Below are 26392 nucleotides of genomic sequence, written 5' to 3' on the forward strand. Positions count from 1 at the left end.
AAGTATGCATGGGCTAACTATATATGATAGCTATATCACACCCGAAAAACAGAAAAATCTGAATGTCAAAAAACAATTGGCCTCAAGAGTTTTGGATAAAGGATACTTGATTAGAGGACAGTACGACAATCTTTCCATTCAAAGAGAAGGTCTAATTATAATTTTACCATGCTAGAAATACTTTTGAAGTTGTTTGCACAAATCTAATTACTCACTTTCCTGAACAGCCTCTTCATCATCCTCATGCTCTTCTTCACTTCCTCCATCATCCAGCAGAATCTCTCTTTGTTTGCTTGCAGCTTTAGATGCAGCTTGCCTTTTCTGCCGACCATCTTTGTGGCCTTTTTCATCTTCGCTCTCATCATCCCCTGCTAAATGATGCAAATTAACACTTGATTTAATTTTAATGTCACTTAAATCCATAGTGCTTGTACATGCAGACATTATGGACACTTGCGATACTTAATGTCTTTACATCTTCTGAAATCCTGACGGTAATTTTACTCAAATGCTGAAGGGATGGCTGGCGGACAGTATGGGGAAAACAATTTCACAAATTTAACTGGGAGTGCTACTACACCGTACTTATGTGACCCAACTTCAGAGCAAAAGGACATTTCCTCTCCAGGTAGTTATGTCCTACATGACTTGATGTTCACACGGTTGACAACCTTCACTCAGAAGGGCAAATGGTACACACAATGTGATGATTTGCGTAGGATATGAGGTAGTAACAGACCATTCAGCCCAACCAGCTATGCTGGTATTTATGCTTTAGCTTATTAGGGACATAATGCAAATCTTCCAGAGGTCAACTGTAGCAAACCCATCACCAGAGACGAGCTCAGAAGCATCAGGGAGTTTCTAGTGTGCTTTTTTTTTTTTAAAATGTGCCCAACAGCCTCATCACCACATGGCAGTGACCATTAAAATCAATAAATTTTAAGCTTCACTGGCTGCAATACATAATGTCATCAGCAGGTAAGTTACTGAGAAATGAAATTGGTCAAAGGGCAAACAATAAATTCACAAATCTAATATGGTCAGTTTCTGAAGTGACCGTATCCATCAAGTGCACTGGTGCCTAGGGTACGCTAACACTCAAGAGTCAACTGCAAACAAAAATTGATTTTATATGAGCACGCTGTTTCTGTGGCCAAAATAAGTTTAAGCAATTGATTGGAATTGATTAATCATTTTCAGGATTGTTATAATTAGCAATATTGAGAGGCCTTCATCCCATTTGTCAATCACAGTAATCTTCTGAACTTGACTACTGCAAAAAATTGCAGTGAAAACAGAGGGTCGCTAGGATAGTGGGGGGAAGAAAAACTGTAATTCATTTAATACTAGTGTAATTACAATTTTTAAAGTACTTCATGTCATTCACTCAAAGGTTCTCTTGTACAGCTTTTCCACACAACTACAAAAAGAAACTAATGCATTGTGTTGTTCAAGGTTGCAGAAAGATTCCATTTCTAATCATTTCCCAATATATTCTCATTTCACTGTTTATTCATATGTTTCACCATTTAGTATTAAACAGTAGAGGTGTACAACTGTTTTCAGCAAGAGAGGCATATTTTCCCCCCCCAGAGGTAAATGCGTTTTGATAACTTTATGTTTGCAGAGCACTCCACAATAGTACCACCCAGATCTTAGCATCAATTTGCCCAGTTTCAATTTGATATTTTCCTTCAAAAAAAAATACACACTAATTATTTTCCAGAGATAAACATGTGTTTGGTGACCAGGTGGTTATCACATTGAACAGTCAAGGGAACCTACGAATGCTGTTGAATTAAACCAATTGAGATCTTAAATTCCACTAAAGTTCTGCAGTTAAGAGATTGGAGCTCAGCAAAGAAAACCACACCTTGACCTAGGTTCCCAAATGCTTCAGAAATGTACACCAAACAACACAGGAAATTACTAGGTAACAAAATGCTGATTTGCTAGAAAGCAGATTAAACAAAATTATCTCCTCAGTAAAAGACACTCAAATCAGATAATCAAAAGCAAGTATAAAAGAAGTCAAATTGCTGCAAAGAAGCAATGTGTCAAAAATCAGCTGCAGAATTATCATGAAGGTGAAGAGGACCAGGCATTAATGAACATTTTTAAAAAATTCTTATTCCTTAAAACAATCACTAATTCACCCATGTGTCATTGCAATCATACCCCATATCTCAACCTATCTCTGAGCAATGTTTAATTGAAGTGGAGTGGTACTTAATCTGACTTGCCCCTTTAATGTCAGTGCACAGAGGAGCTTGAAATAGCAAATAGTGTGGTAGATTGCAGGCTATTTGCTAAATTTGCTTTTAAAATTGGCAGTTCTCTTCAATGCTCTGCCTCCTCCACAGGAGTGGAAGCCAAGTCATGGGGGTCATCTTGTAATTCTAATACAGCTCCTAGAATCAGATAACAGAAAACTAAGCAAATCATTGCCATTCTTTAATGTATGTGGAGATGGTGGCATAGTGGTAATGTCACTGGGCGAGTAATCCAGGCTCTGGGAACAGGAGCTCAAATCCCACCACAGCAACTCAGATGGAATTTCATCTCAGTAATAGTGATCTTGAAACTATCATTGATCATAAAAACCCATCTGGCTCTGTAATGTCCTTTAGGGAAGTAAATCTGCCATCTTTACCTGTGGCTATGCAACTCTGGACCCAGAGCAACATGGTTGACCTTTAACTGCCCTCTGAAATGGCCTTATTTCGTGGGAAATTAGGGATGGACAACAAACACTGGCCTTATCAATAAAAAGCCCACTGAAATTATGCCACATACAGGTCAAGTTTACTAGCCAACAGCAGAGCAGAGATAACAGCATGTATAAATAAGCATAAATGATTCTATTTCACTCCAAAAATGAAATCTACTACAATGCATCGATAAACAAGAAAGGTAACAGTGCAGTAAACAAGGCCACAAATCATGGTAGAGTTTCTACTAGTCAGCAAGATGGTATATAAAAGACAAATTCAGAATCATAAAAATATTAAGTCAAAACAACTTTCACTGCCCAGGGCATGGTTTGAATGTGGAATTACCACCTTAAAATCTGAACTGAAACTGACTACTTAAGTTCCCTATAAAGCAAAGTAAAATATTTCATAAACCAGAAAAATTATTAAACTTTATAGGGGCCAAGCAGCACAGAGGGACTGGGCCAACATGCTCAAATTTGAGAAAAACATTATAGCAGGAGCTATAGTAGTAACAGAAATATCCAAAGGCCAATGAAGGAAACATTTGAATAAAAAGCCAAATGAAAACACTCCTCATACAAGTTTACCAGCCAACAGAAGTGTGAACAAAGTAGTATAAATGATTCTGTTTCATTCTGAAAGCGAAACCCATTATCCTTCAAAACTTTGGTATATTTTGCCTGAGCTACAAGCCACATTGTCTACAGCAGAAGCATACAAACATGGGGGGTGGGGGGCAGAAATGAGACCAAATGTGTTTAGATACTCTTAATGCAATAAATCATCATCACTGGAGCATAATAAAAACAAATCACATGGTGAGATATTAGAGCAGATGATCGAGGCTTTGGTCAAAGAGGTATGTTTTAAGTAGTACTTTAAAGAAGAAAACTGGGATAAAGAGGTAGAAATGTAAGGAGGGAATGCCAAAGTTTGGAAAAAATTGTCCCTCTGGACCCTTTTGTATCTCTTCCCCTCTCATCTTAAATCTATGCTCTCCAGTTTTAAGCTCCCCTACCTTTAGGAAAAGATGTTATCTATCTTATCTATCCTTCTCATTATTTTATTGACCTTTATAAGATCACCCTAAACTTCCTACGCTCCAGGGAAAAAAGTCCCAGTCTATTCAGCCGAGGCAACTGAAGGCACGGCCACCAATGCTGGAACAATTAAAGTAAAAAGTCTGACAACACCAGGTTTTAGTCCAACCGATTTATTTGATAATAGACTCACAAGCTTTCGGGGTTAGTCCCTTCGTCAGGTGAATGGAGAGTTCTGGCCTCAGACAGAGCATATAAAGCACAGACAGTTTAGAGATTACTGATTAGAATGCGAATCCTTACACCTAACCTGCTGTTCAAGACCTGAAGTGGCTGACAATGTGAGTGGAAGGAGCACTGATCACAGGTTAAAGAGATGTGTATTGTCTCCAGACAGTACAGTAAGTGAGGTTTTGCAAACCCAGGCAAGTCACGGGGGTTAGATAGTGCGACATGAACCCAAGATCCCTGTTGAGACCGTCCTCATGTGTGCGGAACTTGGCTATCAGTCTCTGTTCAGCGACTCTGCGCTGCCGTGTGTCGTGAAGGCCACCTTGGAGAATGCTTACCCGAAGGTCAGGGGCTGAATGCCTGTGACCACTGAAGTGTTCGCCAACAGGAAGGGAACAGTCTTGCCTGGTGATTGTCAAGCGATGTTCATTCATCCGTTGTCGTAGCGTCTGCATAATCTCCCCAATGTACCATACTTCGGGACATCCTTTCTTGCAACGTATCAGGTAGACAATGTTGGCCGAGTTGCAAGAGGCCATGCAGACGCTACGACAACGGATGAATGAACATCGCTCGACAATCACCAGGCAAGACTGTTCCCTTCCTGTTGGCGAACACTTCAGTGGTCACGGGCATTCAGCCTCTGACCTTCGGGTAAGCATTCTCCAAGGCGGCCTTCACGACACACGACAGCGCAGAGTCGCTGAACAGAGACTGATAGCCAAGTTCTGCACATGAGGACGGTCTCAACAGGGATCTTGGGTTCATGTCGCACTATCTGTAACCCCCGTGACTTGCCTGGGTTTGCAAAACCTCACTTACTGTACTGTCTGGAGACAATACACATCTCTTTAACCTGTGATCAGTGCTCCTTCCGCTCACATTGTCAGCCACTTCAGGTCTTGAACAGCAGGTTAGGTGTAAGGATTCGCATTCTAATCAGTAATCTCTAAACTGTCTGTGCTTTATATGCTCTGTCTGAGGCCAGAACTCTCCATTCACCTGACGAAGGGACTAACCCCGAAAGCTTGTGAGTCCATTATCAAATAAATCGGTTGGACTAAAACCTGGTGTTGTCAGACTTTTTACTGTGTTTACGCCAGTCCAACGCCGGCATACCCACATCGGAACAATTAAAATCAGGGATGCTCACGAAGTCAAAATTAGATAAGATCTCAGGGAATTGTAGAACTGGAGGTTATCCAAGGCCCTGTTTGAAAACAAGGATGAGAATTATAAAATCAAGACATCATTTGAGTCAATGTAGGTCAGCAAAGACAGAGGTAACAGGTGAGTGGGTCTTGATGCTGGTTAGGACATGGGCGACAAGCATATAGAGGATAGAATCTGAGCGGCAGGAAGAAGCATGTTGGAATTGTTGAGTCTAGAGGTTACAAAGACATGAGTGAAGGTTTCAGATATGTTGCGGCAAGGGCAAAGTAAGGCAATGTTACAGAGGTGGAAATAGGTAGCCAGCAGAAACGTGTGCCTGGAAGCTCATTTCAGTGTCAAATATGACACTATGATTGTGAACAGTCTGGTTTAGTCTCAGTTGCCAGGGAGAAGGATGGAGTTATCACTAAGGAACAGAATTTGGAGCAGAGATGGAAAAAAATGGTGTCAGTCTTCCTAAATTTAAAATTGGAGCAAGTTTCTGCTCATGCCAGTACCAGCGCTGAGTTAGGGTTGGGTTGTGTCAGTGTGCATGTGAAAACTAATACAGCTTTCTGATGATGTTGCTGAGAGGCTGCACGTAGATATGAAATAAAAAGGGGCATAGATATATCCTTGTGTGACACTAGTGATAAAAGTAGTTGTGCATGCTCATAAGCGGACTGGACAGGGCGATGAAGGAAACATTTGGCATTCTTTGTTTCATTGGTCAGAACATTGAATACAGGAGTTAGGACATCTTGAAGTTGTACAAGACATTGGTAAGGCCACACTTGGAATACTGTGTACAGTTTTGGTCACACTATTATAGAAAGGTTATTATTAAACTAGGAAGAGTCAGAAAAGATTTACTAGATGCTACCAGGACTCGATGGTTTGAGTTATAAGAGGAGGCTAGATCGACAGACATTTTTCCTAGGAGTGCAGGAGGCTCGGGGGGTGATCTTGTAGAGGTCTATAAAATAATAAGGGGCATAGATAAGGTATATAATCAACATCTTTTTCCAAAGGGAGAGAAGTCTAAAACTAGATGGCATAGGTTTAACGTCACAGGGGAGAGATACAAGGGGGATAATTTTTTCCACAGAGGGTGGTGGGTTTCTGGAATGAGCTGCCAGAGGTAGTATAGAGACAGATATAATTTTGTCTTTTAAAAAATATTTAGACAGTTACATGGGTAAGATGGATATAGAGGGATACGGGCCAAATGCAGGCAATTGTGACTAGCTTAATGGTAAAAAGTGGGCAGTAAGGACAAGTTGGACCAAAGGGATTGTTTCCATACTGTAAATCTTTATGACTCTGATCTTTTGGTTATGATTAAGTAAAAACACCCATTTGAGAGCAGCTTCACTCAGCTCAACACAGCATAAAGGCTTCAGAGGATGGTGTAACCAACTGTGCCAAAGGTTGCAGTTAGGTCAAGGAGAGGTAGTTTATCTTTTCTGAAATCACACAGGATAGTATTTGCATCTTTCAGAGCCATTTCAGTACTGAGACAAGGACAGACATCTTAGGAGGGTTTCAAAGAAAAAAAGGGATTTGGAAGGTGACAACATGTTCAAAGACTCTGGATGGGAAAGATGGTAGTTTGCATGGTCAAAGATCTTTTTTTCTTTTTGCTGGGGGGATAAAGACAGCAGATTTAAAGGGGGAAGACGGAAGCATCAGAAGAGAGAAAGAACCATTGATTTCAGTTAACATGGGGAGCAAGAGGGAAAGTTATGTCACCAGCAGTTTAGTGGGATTGAGGTTGAAGGGGGCAGGAGGTGGGTCTCACAGATCAGCTAAGTTCAGAATGGACATAAAGAGAGAGTACAAAAATTAGAGAGATGCAAGTTTAGTCCTAGGAATAGAGACCTTTCCTCCCTCACCCATATTAGAAACATTTCAGCCACTAGTCTTTAAAGGAAGCAGCATCTTAAGGGTCAAATGATAAACTGTATTTTTCTTGCTCAATTGATGGCATCCTAAAAATACTTGACAAGTTACTACCCTATACCCTCTTCATGGTGAGCAAATATCCCTATCACCGTTGACTCAAAATATTTAACAACATGTAAACATTGGCTGAACAACAAGATGCATGACACGGCAAAAGCTATTCTGAAGAAAACTGTTTGTGAACAAAATTATCAAAAGGTTAAACTTGATGGATTGGCAAAACACTTTCAATAGAAAGGTTACATTAAAACATCCATGTGGAGGATATTTTCACTGCTTCAGTTTCTTCCATAAGCTAATCATTTCTAATCTCCATCCTCCTTCATCCAACCAGAAAGTGTGGAACCAGCAGTGATTCCCTCTTCCCAAGGTAATGCACAGTGAACCTCTTGCTTGAGGCAAAGCAGGAATTACCTAAACTCTAAAAATAACGGTGCATAACAAACTTGAACACCATCCACAAATTCCCTGGCCTTGCCTGCAGTTGGGATTCTCTGGTCCCACTGCTGTGAACGGAAATTCGGCTGAGCGCCAAATTCACCATTCTCGCTGACAGCGGTAGTGGGGCATGAGACACCGGAGAATTCCAGCCTATATCTGTACAGTTTATACAACTACTTTCTAAGTGGTGAGGTGAATCACATCAACACACTGATACCAGAGGAAACACAGATTTAATTCCCCGTATATAAAATTTCAGACTTTAATCATGTTGGAAGTGTTCCGGACATTAAGCTTTCAAGACAGTTACATCTCTTTTAACTTGAAGAAACAATGTCCTGAATGGAAGGTGGTGACCACGCTCTGTCTTGAAACAGGCTCACTTGGTTGAGTTGTCATGGGGAAAGAAACCCAAACCAAAATCTATTGTAAATCAGGTGACAGTTTTTACACCTCAACAAAAAAAGGGAAGAGTTGCTTTTTAGGCACATTAAATACAAGATAGAGAAAGAAATAACCACTGAAAGGGGAAGCAACAGCTACTGTTTTTGTGTTAACAACTAAGCAGTTGCGACAAAAGTTGGTTTTCTGCTTGAAAGGAAGGGAACAGGACTGATGGTAGGTGTCGTCGTCATGAAGGGGGTCTTGCTGGTGGGAGCCAGGTCTGGAATTCTCAGGCTGAAAGACATAATTTTAGAAGGACATGGGAAGTTTTAAACTGGTGTCGTAGGGAAGGTGAACCTGCTGGAAAGCTGCGAATAAATGGGGACTTAATCATGTTTTGTTACATTGTTTCTAGCAGCATGGCAAAAAGTAAAATGTTTTTGTGCAGCTTGCTTCAATTGAATTAGTTAATGCATAGGGTCACTGGAGTAGGCCATTTGGTCCTTCGAGCCTGCTCCACCATTCAATTTGATCATAACTGATCTGGTTGCTGTCTCAGCTCAACCTTCCTATCTGCACCCCACAATCCTCAACTCCCCTGCCTAACAAAAATCTAGTTAGCTCAGCCTTGAATAAATTTAAAGGCCGTACCTCCCATACTTCTGGGAGAAAAGAATTCTACAGGCTAATGACCCACAAGAGAAAAAAAAATTCTCATCTCAGTGTGAAGCCTACTCGTAGTCTCCCCCACATCTGGAAACATCCGCCACCCTATCATTTCCCCTCTCAAGCTCCTATACATTTCAATAAGATCACCTCTCATTCATCTAAACTCAAACAGGTATAGACCCACCTGATCAATCCTTGTTCACAGGATAAGCCCTTTGTCCCAGGGAAGAGTCAAGTAATCCTGTGTAGTACTTCTAAAGTATTACATAAGCAGACCAAAGCTGTACACAGTACTCGAGCTGTGGTCTCACCAAGGCCCTGTACAGCTGCAGCAAACCCCCTTACTTCTTTATTCCATTCTTCTTGCAATAAAGGCCAACATTCCATTTACCTTCCTAATCACTTGCTGTATTGCATAACCTTCGTGAGCCATGTACCGGGACATAAATTTCTTTCAGTACCACTAAGTTCTGCAATCTTTCTTCATTTAAATGGTACACTGCTTTCCTCTTCTCACCAAATGAAGAATTTCACACACACCTATGTTATACTCCATCTCGCTTGCCCTCTCACATAATCTGTCTACGTACTATTGCAGACTTTCTGCCTCCTCTTAATAACTTAACTTCCTGTACCATTTCTTTAATTTGATTCATTAGGTACCTACTAGCTATGTTGATTTTAGTTTGTTAGTTACAGTAAAAATCTTAGAACTTGAAACTTTGCCCTGTGCTTCTTTTTCAGTCACTGGGAAATTTAAATGCATTTTTAAAAGGTTACTGGCACCTACAGGGGTCATAACAGGGTGCTTACATACATCTCCTTGTTCCTCATTTACATCAGTATTTGTGGGGGCCAAGAATGGGTCCCCCACCTACTGCTCAGTCACAGCAAACCATAAAAGTCAGTACGTAATTTGTTTTTGTATATATAAACTACAGCTATAACAGCAACAAGGCAGCTAAATGCATAATCCCTTGGTTAGTAAAGGGAAAATTTGCCACACTTCTGCTCCTTAATGTTTTATGTCAATTCTTACTGGAAGAAATCAAGATGATGCAAATGAGGACAGTATTAGAAATGTCCTCGAGAGAGTACCCTGCCACCGCTCACCAGGACTGACGTACAAATAAAAGATCACTTGAGCACAGCTAGCACTTGTAGAATGGCACCTAGGGTAGAATTTACCCCAGTGAGAAAAAGTTTATGTAGCAAGAGAAATAAAATTGGAGGAAAATAGTTGAACAGACCAGAAGGTTCAGGTTCTATTCCCAGTCAGTGCTGAATTACCTCATCACATCAAATGTGATAAGTGTCATCAATATCAGGAACGGAACAGTAAAAACACTGGATCATATCAATTAGGAAACCTCACGTTGCAAGTGTATATCTGGACATTGGCAGAGGACAGGAGGAAAGGCTTGAATGAATGGAGTTAAAACCTGGTAAAACATTAATGTTTTCGGAAGAGGTGTGAAAAGGCAATTAGCAGAAAGTGGGAATAGGAGGGAACAGATACAAGTGTCTGAAGTGAAAACACAAATTTTGTTTAAAACTGCCATTTCTAAATGAAGTGTTCACAATTTATGCATAATGAAAAGTAAACATTAAAATTGAAAAAACAAAATTGCTCAATACAAGTTCATTCTAGCCCACGCTGTCAAAAAAAATCAACAGTCTCCCCATCTCAAACATGCTATGTTTCTTAAACACATTTATGGTTTATCTGCCCAGAAGTCCATCACAAGTGTTGCCCATAGTGCACTAGAAACTGCCTGATGTTAATCTTACTGTTTAATTTAGGGAATTGAAAATGTAAGAGTGAGGGTTAGATTTAATTTGAAGTAATATTCCAGGTTTACCTGTTCCACACTCTACACTGAAATATAAAGCCCTTTCTGCTACTCCTTTGAAAGCTTAAAATTCCCAAGTTTTGCTGGTCTTTTCTCATAACACAGTTCCCGGATGACGAGAATCAGTCTAGACAGATGGTCTCTACACAGACCCCAGGGCCTAAATGACTCACTTGCCTTGATGAAGAGAACTAGACTTAACAATGGAAGCCTTGCAAGTTTAAACAAGCAAACCTCCTGTGGCATTGCTCAAGACACAAAATCAGGAAGCAGCGTACTTTCTATATTTTAAGTACTGCACAACTTTCCAGTTGATTATACGCCTATATCTAAATTGTGTAAATACTTTCCCTAATCCATATCGATAGTACAGCACAGATTTTAAAAATATACTGTAGCCCAAGAAAGCAAGGACCAACAAGTGATGAGATGCCCCAGCCAGCGTTCATTTGAACCAGTCAGTTTGGAAGCTTGCCACAGAAATCACACTGAGCTTCCTTAGATCCGACGACAATAATGAATGTTCAAAGTGGCATACTCAGACCAGTCACAATTACTATTGATCAATGCTAGCTGGCATAATTAACATTTGAAACAGCCTATGGCCAAATCAAACTAATGACAGAACACAACTCACTGAAAAGAAAATTTACAAAAGGCTTCTGGATTTGATCGAGCAACAACCCAAATCAGTTGCAACCAAAAACTCAAGAGAATGTGCTGCACACTTGGGATGTCTGCCATCATCTTATCCCAACAGCTCAGGAAGTTTCCAAAGCTTGACTGCACTTAATTGGGAAGAAAAAGCAGGATCACAGGTATTAAGCTTGTAGGCCACAACGTGCTCGCTGTACCAGGACATATGCGTGCTGAGATTCCTACAGATTAATGGCCATTCTAGCCAAATGAAAAGACCCAAATTGAAACTTTTAGAAAAAGCTATGCATATGTATATATAGATACAAAAATAGAATTAATGCTAGGATCTAGTTACTGAATAATAAATACTACCCTGATGTCGTCCCAGGTATACAATTTTTAAAACAGTTAATAGAATTAAAAACAATTAAAACTCAATTCTGAAGAGCTCCTTCATATGATGCGGGATGAAGAGCTTAACCACCAGTGCTTCCTAGCACTGGGTTTATTTTCACATGCAGGCAACCAAAATGAGTGTTTCTGCAAGTTTTTAAACAATTTTTCATTATAACTGCTTTAAAGCTTCAAAAATAACCTGAATAAATGGAACCCGAGTGCTAGAATGCGAATGAATGTTTGGAAGGTTCCAGATTTAATCTTTTGCTTGCCATGAGTTAATTTATTTCAACCAACTGTAGCACAATAATAGGCTTTGGTGCCAATGGATTTGGAAGACAATAGAGTCAGGGGGTGGGGGGGGGGGGAAAGAAATGAAATCAGGGAGAAACTCCTGTTTGAATCACTATCCAGTAAACATTACAAGGGCGTGTACACCGCAGTGAAGCCTGATACTGTAATCAGCCATGTCCTTAAACATCAGCCAGTAATGCTCAGTATCTGAGCAAATGATTTCTCAGCTAACGTATCGGTACCAGTGGAACCGTACTCAGCACAAGTCACCACCTGCAGAACTTGGAGCAAAAAAGGAGATAAAGTTGAGGGCATGGTGAGGGGCATGGGATAAAATGGGGAGGAAAGAAGAAGAACATTGTAAAATTGGAAGATACATACCTGGGACACATCTACAGGTAAGTACTTACCATTCAGAAGTACTTACTATAATTACCTTCTTTAAAATAGAAGTTGTTTGGAGACTGGAGTTATCCTTTAAGCAGCAATTCCAGGAACCCAGAAAGAAGAAAAAAATGCCGCATTGCCAAAAATTATTATACACACAAAGTTGAGTATGAATGATTTTTGTCATTTGTCTAACTTCTTTGAAAATATTATATTTAAATACAATTATACCTGGATATCTGTCCTGAAGGAAACCCGCACAGCCAGTTTCTAATCATCATCTTCGGAAATTTGATTATACTCCCACCCAACTGTTACAAAATATTGTCGGGACTAGTAACATAAAAGACTGCTAATGCAACGTAACCCTGGGAAGAATTTTTTATAATCAATGAACAGTAAGCTGAAATGACAGGCTGGGATCTGTCCCAATTTCAGCTAACTGTTTCCCTGCGCAACTTCATTATTGTAGACTATTAGAGCTTTGAATAGGTAGCTCTGCGCAGTAGTGCAAAAGCACTGTAACACCAGTGTGCACAGTTGCAGAGCACACTGCTTCTTCATCAAATGTAGCATGTAAAGCGGTGCACAAATAAGCAACAAAAAGTGTCACTAAGTTCTTCACAAACTGCCCCACCTACCAGTTAAAAGCAGCACTGACAGACAGTCAGAACTCCACCTTAAGTGTTACATATATATATATATACATAAATAGCTACGAGATTAAAAGAAAAATAATTGGGCAACACCTCAAAATTGCAGACAACAAAAATTGTGCATTCTTTTAACAAATTACCTAGCCATTTGATTGTCCTTATGATAGCTTAACGTACATGACTTTATATCCATACTACCTTGCATAGCAAACTCTCCACCATGCTCCCCACCACCTGAAAACTCTAGATTTATCTTAAGTGTTAAAGAGTGAGTGAGAGGTCAGAAGATTCCAGATGTGGGGTGCGCTGAGGGGCAGCTGACAAATGTTTGCTGCTCCTAGTGATTGTCCAGTTACTCCTGTTAGAACTGCGAGTATGGATGCAAAGAATGTTAAACTTTGCTGTGTTGGATCCGCGCAGGCTTTTGACTCCTGCACGCAGAAGGGAATGGGTAGCTGGGCAAAGGTGAAGAGGAAGAACACAAAATTAATCAATGAAAAAAGATGTAGCACTGACACAAAAGTTTTTATACGGATTGTGAATTTCAGGGTTAAACGTACTGCCTCACTAAGTCTTACAGACCGTGTAGATCCCAGCTCTGACTCCTTAATCTGCACAGAGTTTACTGACTTTGGCTGGCATCCTAGGACTAGGTACAGTAATTTAAAAGAAAAATCAGTGAGGGATTCTACTCAATAGCTACACAGTAATCAGGTAAGGGCAGGATTATGGTTAACAGTCAGGGTAGAGCTTTTACAACAAACAAATGCAAGCTTTGAAATAACTAACTTTGCTCCATGTACAAAGTTGATTTTTTTTGTATATCAGGTTGTTGCCAGTGCAATAATAAAGAAATGTACTATCAATCCAAACATCATGGAAATGCCTCATCTTCCACCAGAGTTTCTTAGCCCAATCTGCACTTCACAATAACCACAACTGACGGACATTCCACAACACAAGCCACCTGCAGCCCTTAGATTTTTGAGACGTCCTTTCCTCTTTTTGACTTTAGCTCCCTCCTCATCTCATCTTTTCGGGTGAGTTTTCAGGCACCAATTTCAATCTCTTTAACACTACCTAGCTCATCTCAGAACACAAGATGCAACTTACCTTCAGCTGCTTTCCTGGGCTTTTTGGGTGTCCTTTTCTCTTTCTTCTCTGCTTTAGTCTTTTTTCCTTTTTTGCCCTTTTTCTTTGAAGCCTCATAATCGCTGTCACCATGGTCCAAATCGTCTTCGCTCCCCATGTCCTCGTCTGAAAGTAAATTACAGAATGCTTCTTAACGAAAAGTAAACTGAACTGCTGATCATTTCACAAACTACATTGCCTGACTGGCAAGAGAAAACTAAATTAGATATTCCTGGCACTGAAACTGGGATAATGCTTCAGCCTTCATTGCTAAATGAGTATGGATCATTTTTTTTTGTTAGAGGTAGGCAGAGAAGAGGAAGAAGGTCAAAGATTGACAGAACAATCTACTAACAGTTGAGCCAATGTCAGGAGTTAATAACTTCTAAACTTATCAAGCTAAAACTGACAATCTGGGCAAGTAGCCTGCATCTCTACACCAACCAATATTCTGTTTCTTCTTGGACAAGGAGGTGAAATACCATTCCCCAATGATGCTGTCATTCCAACCCCACCATGACTGCAGCCTCTGCCCTGAGCTGCCAATCTGGAACCAAGCAGGAAGGGAAATTAAAAACCCGATGCATGTTTACTGAGCAGCATCTGTTCATTCCAAGACGTACTTCTGCCATTTGCTATTCCATAATCAAGTTAATCACTTGAGGTTGTTTGCAAACCACAAAGTCCACCCACCCAGGAGGCTTGAAAAGTAGTATGAAAACACACAGGACAATAACAGAACAGGCAAGCAAAGTCATAATCAATCATCCACAAGGATAAACCAAGACACGTGTATATACACGTAAAGGGCACGGTGGGGAGGGGAAACAGAAGAGAGGAAACAAGACCGGAAGAGAAGAAAACTGCAACCACTAGCACAGAAAATGACGTGTCCTATTTAGTAATCTTTTAACATGAATCTTCATATTTCACTTCAGCAATTTGTCACTGATCCAAAAAATTGCAGTAAAACACTGTTACGCTTTGTTTGCTTGAATTTCAAGTAGAGAAAGGGGCGAGAGAGTTCAAGCCTCTCTGTGGATACAAGAAAGCAGTCACCTTAAACTTATTTTTTTGGCATAAAACGTGTTTAATAAAATTACATTCTCAAGATTTCCAATAAAATTGCTTCCCCATTACTAAACTTCTAGAATTAGAAATTACTACCCATTAAAATTCTCATCTGGTACGATGTAAACATCACGAGATTGCATTTAATAAGTTTTTAAAACGTCACACATCGTTTCCTCATTGTCAGCTTCTGACATTAATTTCAGTTACTTTTCCTCAAGCTCCTTTAGTTTTTCTATTGTAAACCATCCACTAAGGATGAAGCCTGCCCTATGTGTCCCATCAGCCAAAGGCTTCACCTTATAAAGCCCCATCAGCAGCTGATCAAATTCCTAACAGAATGTAGGCACGTCACCTCCAGGAATAATCAAAACCTAGAAATGCAGAGCTACAAGACATACTGCTACACTTACATTAGGTTGTTTCCTTCGGTCTGACCTTTAACCTGTACCATACAGTTTAATGTAAACCCACCAGGTGAATGGGATGCCTCCTTCTTTGACAGGGCAATGGCAGCCTTCAGGTCTTTCTCGTACAGCTTGTCGTCTGATTCCTCACTGCAAAATCAAATAAGAATCCACATCAAAACAAGAGATTTACAAATTACCCTAATATTGAGAGGTTTTCCCCAATGTTGACAACGATGCATTGTAGGTAGCACAGTGGTTAGCACTGCTGCCTCACAGTGCCAGGGGCCAGGTTCAACTTCAGCTTGGGTGAATGTCAGTGTGTATGTATCTTTGCAGGTTCTCCCCGTGTCTGCATAGGTTTCCTCTGGGTGCTCTGGTTTCCTCCCACAGTTCAAAGATGTGTAGGTTAGGTGGATTAGCCATCGTAAATGTGAGGGGTTACGGGGATAGGGCAGGGGTGGGTGGGCCTGGCTAAGAGACAGTGCAAATTCAATGGCCAAATGGCCTTCTTCCAGGCTGTAGGGCTTCTATGTCAACTAAACGAATCCTTCATTCTGGTAACGAACCCATGAAGAATTGTTTATAGTATCTATTTGGTCAACTTGAATGTCATCACTTTTATGGTCAAGAATGGCCACCGATATTTCAGTCAAGGTACCAAAGCCTTTATCTGGCTTGCTGGAGGTGAATATAAACTTGTGCCTCAGAGCAGAAACAACATGTTTAGCAACAACACTCTTATCCCACACTCAGAAACTGCACACACTGATAGAGAGGTATATCGCTTTCTATACCCAAAAATAAACTAAAGCCTGTCTTTTGCACCTTGCCACATATACCCACATAATGCAATCCCTTAAAAAAAAATCTATAAAACCAAAATGACAGACAATGAAGGAGTTCACATGAATATTACCTTTCATCTCGTGCATTTTTTGCAGACTTCCGTTTGTTTTTTCCTTCCCTGGGAGATGCTCGAGCTCTCTTAGCAGGAGGGGGCGAATCTCTTCCATAAGCTTCATCTGCAAATAGAGATCCAGTTAATTTTGCTATTTTACCAATTCTTTACATCCACAATGACAAATAGAATTATTTAGTTTTAATTGGGAAAGAGAGGGAAAAGCCTTACTCAAAAACAAGATAATGCCCAGACAGGTAGCCTATACTGAAATGGAGGTCGAGATCCAATTAAATGCAATCATTTTATGATTAGTCCACAAAAGCAAGCAATTATGGTAAAGCCAACATATGCATAGAAACACAGCAAATTTTCTTCACCTCTGGAGATTCTCCCTCCACATTCTCCAATTGGGGTGGTATGGTAGCAGTGGTTAGCACAGCTGCCTCACAGCACCAGGGACCAGGGTTTGATTCCCGGCTTGGGTCACTGTCTGTGTATAGCGAACGTGTGTGTTCCTCAGTGTACCCGAACAGGCACTGGAGTGTTGGGACATGGGAATTTTAACAGTAACTTCATTGCAGTGTTAATGTAAGCTTACTTGGGACACTAATAAATAACCTTTAGATAAAATAAATATATAAAACACTGTCGATCAACCATGCACAACCCACTTCTACCTCCTTCCCAAAATCCACAAACAGGGCTTCTGTGGTTGACCCATTGTACCAGCCTGTCCCTGCACCACAAGACTAATTTCTTTCTTTTGTGGATTATGTGGAACACTCCTTGTTCCAGTCCTATTCAGGCCATCTCACACAACGTTTTTTTTCTTGTTACATTGATGACTATATTGGTGTTGCTTCATACTCTCGCCTTGTCCTAAAAAATTTGATCAGTTTTGCTTCCAATTTCTACCTCTCTCTCACATGGTCCAGTCCCCTACACTTTGCTTCCACGACCCATCTGTCTTGGGTAATAAACCGACCAACATTCATTGCAAACCCACCGACTCCCATTGACTCAACTACAGCTCCTCATGCCCTGCTTCCTGTACAGATTCCATCACATTCTCCCAGTTTCTCTGTCGCATCTGTTCCAATGACACTACCTTTGAAAACAGCACTTCTGATAAACTTCCCGGTGGAGTACTCAACCAGGTTCCACCCATTTCCACACCTTTGCCCCCACCCCGAGAAAGATGATAGGGTCCCTTTTTTACTCATTTCCCACCTCACCAGCCTCCATATTCAAAGGATTCATCTTCTATCATTTCTGTAACGCCAGCATGAAACTACCACAAACACAGCTTTCCCTCACCCCCCCATCAGCATTTCACTCCTCCTGTGACGTCCTGGTCCACTCCTCCAACATGCAAACTCCCCAATCCCTTCCCATGGCACCTTCCCTTGCAAGCATAGGAGGTGCAGCACCTACCCCTTTGCTTCCGTGCTCCTCAGCATTCAAGGCCCCAAATACGCATCTTCAGGTTATGCAGTGTTTCACTTGCACTTCCTTCAATCTTGTCTACTGTATTTGCTGCTTTTAGTGCAGTCTCCTCGATGTTGGGGAGATTAAATGCCTGGGTGACTGCTTTGCAGAACACCTTTGCTCCATCTGGAAGCATGGCCCCAACCTTCCTGTATTTTGCCAGTTTAACTCAGCACCTTGCCCTCATCTCATATGTCTGTCATAGGCTTGCTGCAAGGCTCCAGTGAAGTCCATGCAAGCTGGAAGGCCAACCTCTCACCTTCCATTTAGGCGCAGTACAGGCCTCAACATTTGAGTTTAGCAACCTTACACTGTGACCTTCCTCCTCCATTTTAACCACCACCTTCCCCAAATCTTTTTAAATATCCCGTTAACGTCTCATTGCAATAACCCTACCTCTCCCCCCCTCGTCCGCCCCAAAACCAGGCCAACTGTCTTAAAGTTGCTACATTTTGTGTCAATCTCTCCTAACTATAGTTTAATACTCAACAAGTTTCTTCCTGATGATTTACAGAATCTCTACAGTGCAGAAAGAACCCATTCAGCCCATCGAGCCTGCACCGACAAGAATCCCACCCAGTCACATAACCCCATGTATTTCCCCGCTACAATTTAGCATGATCAATCAACCTAACTCACACATCTCTGGACTGTGGGAGGAAACCCACACTGACATGAGAACAAAGTGTAAAGTCCAGAGAGATAGTGACCCGAAATTGAACCCGGATCCCAGTCAGACTGAATCGAAATATTAACCTGTTTCCGCTATAGCAACAGCATCCTGGTGTCTTTAAATTTTGAAAGCGTCTAATGGAGCGTAGAGGAAACTGCTACAAGTCATAGCAGCTTAGCTGCATAGAAATTGCTGGTTAGACAGAGTTCCATAAAACACTTAAAAATGGTCAGAAAAACAAAAGGATTGTGAATGAGGGCTCAGATATAAGAGACCATTATTTGATGCAGGAGAGAATCAAGAAAGGAACCAGGTCAACAAAGATGGGTTAAATCAAACATATGACTGGGTTACTAGAACAATACACGCGAGCAGATGAAACTGTAATAAACAGAACACCAAAACACTCCAAGGATTGTTTAATTTTTGCGGCCATGTTGCCATTTAATAAAATGGTTGACATGCCTGGATTAATGCTCTAACTTGTACACTGTCAACATCCTGACCAGTTAGAAGAGTTATTTTTCCCTTGATTCCTGCTGAGGTAGCAAATCCCCTTGTAACCTCACCAAGTGCCTTTTACATGGTGCAAGAGTCAGGTGGGAGACTATTTAATCACAACGTGATATTGTGACCATACATGATCCTGTTCTTACACAACCCACATACACACATTACCAACAAGGTCAGGATAGCACATGGACGCAGGTCAATTTTACCCTCCTCGTCCATGGCCTGGTGGGGATATGCTGTTTATCAGCACAAATCAGGCAAAGATGAAAAAAGCTGGGATTCAAACAGCATGGTCTATGTAAGCCATTGAGTAATCACACCTGCTTAAATTTTGCAATAGAAATAATGATGAGGCAAACACAGTCACCATTATTACAGAATACATCAGACAGCAACTTCTTGTGTAAACAGAAAATACTGATAGTACTCAACAAGTGAGGCAGCATCCATGGAGAGAAAGAGTTAACATTTCAGGTTGATGGCCCTTCATCAGAATCTGTTCCAACGAAGGATCTTCAAACTGAAACATTAACTCCACAGATGCTGATTGACCGGCTCAGTGTTTTCAACATTTTGTTTTAACTTCCAGCATCTACAATATTGAGCTTTTGTGTTGTTCTAGTAACTGCTAGCGCCTGCACACACATAGTAAAACACTGAAGTCTGGAAGTTGCTGTCTGACTTACTCTGCTTCAGAGAGATTTGGCATTAAAACATTTGTTAGCTATCCCTTACTGCCCTTGAACTCAATAGCTTGTTAGACCAGTTCAGAGGGCTGTTAAGAGCCAACCATATAGCTGTGGATCTGGAGTCACATGTAGGTCAGACTGGGCAAGGATGGTAGATTTCTACAACAATCGATGATAGCTGTCATGGTCACAATTATTCATTTTATATCCGAGATCTATTACTTGAATTTAAATTTCATCTGTTGTGGGGTTTGAATTTCTGTCCTTAGAGTATTAGCCTGGGCCTCCGGGTTATTATTTCAGTGACATTATAATGTTATAGCTGGGCTCCATGAGAAACTCAAGGCAATCAGGAAAAGTCAACTTGGTTTTATGAAAGGGAAACCACATTTAACCAACCGATTACAGTTCTCTGAAGAAATAATGTGTGCTGCGAGTAAAGTGGAACTAGTAGACATACAATGCTAAGATTAGATAAGGTGTCACATAAAAGGTTATTGCAGAAAATAAAATCTCACAGTTGCAGGGGTAATATCTTAGCATGATAAGATTGGTTGGCTGGCAGAAAACAGAGTACGCATAAATGGGGTATTTTTCTGATTGGCAGTATTGAACAAATGGAACCCCATGAGTCCATGCTAGGGCCTCAACATTTTACAATTTATATCAATGACTTAGGTGAAGGGAGTAAAGGCACAGTCTTAAATTTGCAATGACAAAAGATAGTTGGAAAATACGTGAAGAGGAAGTAAGGAAGTTGCAGATATATAGAAATAGGGTGAATGAGTGGACATTGAAGTATAATATGAGAAAATGTAAAGTCTGCACTTTGACAGAAGAACAAAGTAGCAGAGTATCACTTAAGTGGAGAACTACAGAATTCAGAGGTGCAGAGGGATCTAGGTGTTCTAGTGCATAAATCACAAAAGTTAACATGCCAATACAACAATTAAGGAGGTTAATATTATCCTTTATTATAAGAGGAAATGCATATAAAAGCAAGGATGGTATGCTTTAGTTATACAGGCCATTGGTGAGACCACACCTCGAATATTGTGAGCAGTTCTAGCCTTATTTAATGAACACTATAAACTGGGCACTTCAGAAGATGTTCACTAGATTGATAACCTGGAAAAGTGGTTGACTTATGAGGACAGGTTAGGCAGGCTGGACTTATTTACACTGGAATTTAAAAGAGTGAGGGGTGACTTGACTGCAGTATACAAGGTTCTGAACAGTCTCGACAAGAAAGACGTGGAAAAGTATGTGGGCGAGTCCAGAACTAGGGGGCACTGTTTCAAAATTAGAGGTCACCCTTTTATGACAGAGATAAGGAGAATTGCTTTCTCTCGGAGCATTGTCTGACTTTGGTGGCAGAACCTTGCTTGGCAAGGGAACCAAAGGTTATTGAGGGTAGATATGAACGTAGAATTGGAAACAAACAGAAAACACATGATTTTACTGAATGACACAGCAGGCTTGAGGGGCCACTCAGCTCCTATTTTCATAGCAAAAACAGAAAATGCTGGAAAAACTCAGTAGATCTGACAGCATCTCTGGAGAGAGAATAGGACCAACGTATTTTGTTATTTTCACGTTTGCATTGATCATTTGGCCATCATTTCAACATAGAAGGTGCAAAGTTTTTGGGCATATCTGCTATCTAAACCAGAAAAGTTAAGGCTAGTGCACTGATGTGTAAATTATCTTTTAAATAATGCAAGTCCTAATTACTACCCAATAATCACCAACACTGAAAATTTAACTTCATTGAAGGGGTTATTGCAGAAGGTCGGGGGACATGGAGTTGGGGGTAGGGTGTTAGCGTGGATAGAGGACTGGTTGTCAAATAGGAGGCAGAGAGTGGGGGTCAATGGGTGCTATTCGGATTGGCGGTTGGTGACTAGTGGAGTGCCCCAGGGGTCAGTGCTGGGGCTTCAGCTATTTACCATTTATATAGATGATCTGGAGGAGGGAACCGAGTGTATGGTGTCGAAATTTGCTGATGACACCAAGATTGGGGGAACGGCAAATTGCGCAGAGGGTGTGGAGAGTCTGCAGAAGGATCTAGATAGGCTGGGCGAATGGGCCAGGAACTGGCAAATGGAATTTAATGTTGGCAAGTGCGAGGTGGTCCACTTTGGTAGGAAGGATTATTACTTATGTGGAGAAAAACTGCAGCAGGCGACAGTGCAGAGGGACCTTGGGGTCCTTGTGCATGAGTCGCAAAAACCCAGCTTGCAGGTACAACAGGTGGTCAGGAAGGCAAATGGGATGCTGGCCTTCATAGCGAGGGGGATTGAATATAAAAGTAGGGAGGTCTTGCTGCGGCTGTATAGGGCATTGGTGAGACCGCAGCTGGAGTACTGTGTGCAGTTTTGGGCGCCGTACTTACGCAAGGATATTTTGGCCTTGGAGGGAGTGCAGAGGAGGTTTACTAGGCTGATGCCGGAGTTCGGGGGGGTTGAGCTATGAGGAGAGGCTGAATAAACTAGGCTTGTACTCATTAGAGTTTAGAAGAATGGGGGGAGATCTCATTGAGACGTATAAGATGATGAATGGGATGGATAGGATAGGGGTGGAGAGGCTCTTCCTGCTCAGAAAAGACAGTAGGACTAGGGGGCACAGCCTCAAGATAAAGAGGGGGGGGGGGGGGGGGGTTTAGAACGGAGTTGAGGAGGAACTTCTTCACTCAAAGGGTGGTGAATCTCTGGAATTCTCTGCCCGTTGAGGTGGTGGAGGCTGCCTCGCTAAATATTTTTAAGACGCGGGTTGATGGGTTTTTGATAAGAGAGGGGATTAAGGGTTATGGGGAGAAGGCGGGAATGTGGAACTGAGCCACGACAGATCAGCCATGATCTTATTGAATGGCGGGGCAGGCTCGAAGGGCCAGATGGCCTACTCCTGCTCCTATTTCTTATGTTCTTATGCAGTCTCACTGCTTCAGAATTTAACTACTGTTGGAATTTTTTTAAAAAGTACCTATCTCTTAATACCTCTGTCAATTCCACCTTTCATCATAGAATCCCTACAGTGCAGGAGAGGCCATTCGGTCCATCGGGTCTGCACTGACTCCCTGACAGAGACTTATTCAGGTCCTCTTCCCCGCCCTGTCCGCTTACCCCCACGTATTTACCCTGCTAATCTCCCTAACCTACATGTCTTTTGACACTAAGGGTCAATTTAGCATAGCCAATCCACCTAACCTGCACATCTTTGGACTGTGGGAGGAAACCGGAGCACCCAGAGGAAACCCACACAGACACGGGGAGAGTGTGCAAACTCCATACCGACAGTCACCTGAGGCGGAAATGAACCCGGGTCACTGGAGTTGTGAGGCAGCAGTGTTAACCAGTGTCACTGTGCTGCCCCCTTTCTTTCCTTTTTATTTTGTTTTTTGTGCATGACCTTCCTGAAATAAATATTCTAACCTCTCCCAGTTGGCTTTGACTCTGAATAGCTCAGTGAAGTCTCTTCAACCTGATTGGTTGAAGAGACGTTCTGTTACTTGCCCTGCTTAGAGTTCACAGATCCCCTCTACAGAATTACTGCCCTGGAAAGGATCCTTTGTAATTTTAAATCACACTCAAAAACCCAATCAAATGTCTGAGAGCAGCTGCAAGCATAATGAACGCAGGTTTCTTCACGCTGATCATATCTGGGTAGTAATGCACTAGTGTAATGAACCATTGAGGAGCTCAAGTTAGAAATTCAGACGTAACAGAAGGCAACAGAAATGGTTCAGATGTCAAACTCATCCAAGTCCCGCGAAGTATCATTGTCTTGCAGTCTTCTACTTAACACTCAATATCACATGAAACTTGCAAGAATATAGATGCATACACATCAATCACTCTCGATAGCAATAAAGTAGACCAAAATAAGCATGCATTTTTTAAAAAAAATCACAACCCAAAATAGTATAGACCAATATGACAGTTCATTTGACAAAACCTCAGCTCAGCTAGCATTATGTTATTTGAACTCATGACTAACAGGTTCTGCATATCTTGTTTTGTCAGTACCATTGTGAAACCAGGTTTGCATTCATTTGCATTCTACTTAACCTGCTTCTATTCCCTTAATTGAAAACCTGGTCATACAGTGTACCTATAATAAAGAACGCTTTAGGAACACGCATTTGGAATGATCACTATTATTATTGGCTAGAAGGATCTTCACAAAATAGGTATAGTGGTATGATTACCACCAGCAATGCAACGTTAACTTTTTTTGAGATCAAAGTCTGACGACTGTAAGACGTTTGTGGGTTAAAGCTGAATGACTTGAACGCAGTGGTTACCACCAACCCCAAACCAAACTGGATCAACCACATAAATTTTGCAGCTACAGGTACAGGTCAGAGACTGGGAATTGTATAGTGAGCAACTCACCGCCTGACTTCCCAACATCTACTAGGCTCAAGTCAGGAATGCAATGGAATACTCTGCACTTGCCTGAATAGTGCAGTCTCAACAACAATGAAGAAGCTTGACACCATCTAGGAAAAAAATAGAATGCTTGTTTGGCACCCATCTACCACCTTAAACACTCACTCTCTCCACCACTGACATACACTGACAACACATCAAGGGCCCGTCAACAACACGTTATAAACCTGTCAGCCCCATCACCTTGAAGGACAAGGGCAAGACAGGCACGGGAACAACATCACCACCTTAAAGCTCCTCTCCAAGCTACACACAATCCTGATGGAACCATCATCATTTATTCACTGTCGCTGAGTGGAAACCCTGGAATTCCCTTCCGCACAGCGCTGTGGGTACACTTACACTGCATGGACTGCAGGAGTTCAAAGCAACAGCTTACCACCATCTTCTCAAGGGCAACTGGATGGGCAATAAATGGTGGCATAGTCAATGGAACCACATCCCATGGAAAAAAAACCCCCAAATAATCCTGCCCTGTAAAGCACATAGAGACCTAAAGGTTCTGTGCTTAGCTGTGACACTTCCCATCAAGCTAATCTTGTCCACTAGACCTTATTCATATGAAAATGCTGACCGCTCAACCTTTATTCCAAATCCCCGCCCCCACATCATCTATTCTCTTTTCACAGGTGCTGTCCCACTCACCTTCAAAATCTGCTTGTATCACCACTCTCCTCATAAAACACATAACTTGTAATGGCAAATTACCAGCCCATCTTCAATCTCTTCAAACTTACCATCCTTGTAGATGCTTTGGTTCTGAAATTCACATCCATCCTTACTGAATTTCCATGTTTGAATCACTCCAGTGAGATTCTCAACTTTGTCACAGTGTCAATTTGACCTCAGTCACTAATTGCATGTGTTGCCGTGGTAAAATATCCCATCTGCAGATACTAATAATTGACCACATCATCCTCCTGCAACACTTTCCTCCCTCATCCAAAGGAGTCCAGCCCATCCCTGCCCGATTACATTCTTAACCCTCCAGGTACAGCCAGGGATTTAGCTGCAATTGGTTTCTCATCTCACTCCCGCACTGTTATATCGGGGAGTGTTCCCCGAATCTATCCTTAGTCTGATCCTATTTATCACTTGCAAAGTCGCTGAGCAGAGATTGATAGCCGAGTTCCATACTCATGAGGACGGTCTCAACAGGGATCTTGGGTTCATGTCGCACTATCTGTAACTCCTATCACTTGCCTGGGTTTGCAAAACCTCACTTACTGTACTGTCTGGAGACAATACACATCTCTTTAACCTGTGCTTGGTGCTCCTTCCACTCACATTGTTAGCCACTTTAAGACTTGAATAACAGGTTAGATGTAAAGATTCACATTCTAATCAGCAATCTGTAAACTGTCTGTGCTGTTGTATACATTGTCTGAGTGTGGATATGCCAGCGTTGGACTGGGGTAAACACAGTAAAAAGTCTGACAACACCAGGTTTCAGATTATATGCGCAATCTTCGTGGAGATCCTCTCCACTTGGATCCGGCATTATATGCGCAATCTTCTTGGAGATCCTCTCCACTTGGATCTGACAAAATCTGATGTCAGACTTTTTACTGTGCACTGTCTGAGGCCAGAGCTCTCCAGTCACCTGACAAAGAAGGAAACCTCGAAAGCTTGTGAGTTTACTATCAAATAAATCAGTTGGACTTAAACCTGGTGTTGTCAGACTTCTTACTGTACTTGACAGCATCACCAGCAAATTGAATATCAGGTTCCACACATACGCTGACAACATCCACCTCTCCTTTACCATCACGCTCCTCGATCCCTGCATTGTCTGATGTACCAGCCTGACTTCAAACAGATCATGAAATATGTTCCCAACTAAATATCAGGAAAACCAAAGCAAATTTTTGATCCTGACCATAAACTCTGTCCCACTGCCACCAATTCCAACTCTTTTGAGGCTGAACCAGATCACTTGTGACCCTGATGTCATATTTACCAAGACTGAACATCCATATAGAAACATAGAAAATAGGCGCAGGAATAGGCCATTTGGTCCTTCGAGTCTGCACCGCCATTCAGTATGATCATGCACTTTCAGTATCCCACTCCTGCTTTCTCTCCATACCCCTCCAACCCTTTAGCTACAAGGGCCATGTCCAGCTTCCTCTTGAACATATCTAATGAACTGACCCCAACAGTTTTCTGTGGTAGAGAATTTCACAGATTCACAACTGAGTGAAGAAGTTCTTCCTCATCTCAGTCCTGAATGGCTTC

General features: G+C 41.5%; 1 protein-coding gene across 1 annotated transcript in view; it reads right to left on the minus strand.

Moving 5' to 3' along the window:
• The window catches only part of nucks1a (nuclear casein kinase and cyclin-dependent kinase substrate 1a), a 36766-nt gene that overhangs the window by 6804 nt on the left and 3570 nt on the right, over positions 1 to 26392 (minus strand). Inside the window, exons 3-6 of the mRNA XM_080209880.1 lie at positions 16356 to 16461; positions 15504 to 15586; positions 13941 to 14084; positions 216 to 371 (exon numbers count right to left, since the gene is read on the minus strand). Coding sequence (XP_080066006.1) covers positions 216 to 371; positions 13941 to 14084; positions 15504 to 15586; positions 16356 to 16461 — 489 coding nt within the window. The remainder of the gene's footprint in view (positions 1 to 215; positions 372 to 13940; positions 14085 to 15503; positions 15587 to 16355; positions 16462 to 26392) is intronic.

Source organism: Carcharhinus amblyrhynchos, chromosome 22 (genome assembly GCF_965287045.1).
Source record: "Carcharhinus amblyrhynchos chromosome 22, sCarAmb.v2.hapA, whole genome shotgun sequence".
NCBI lineage: Eukaryota > Metazoa > Chordata > Chondrichthyes > Carcharhiniformes > Carcharhinidae > Carcharhinus > Carcharhinus amblyrhynchos.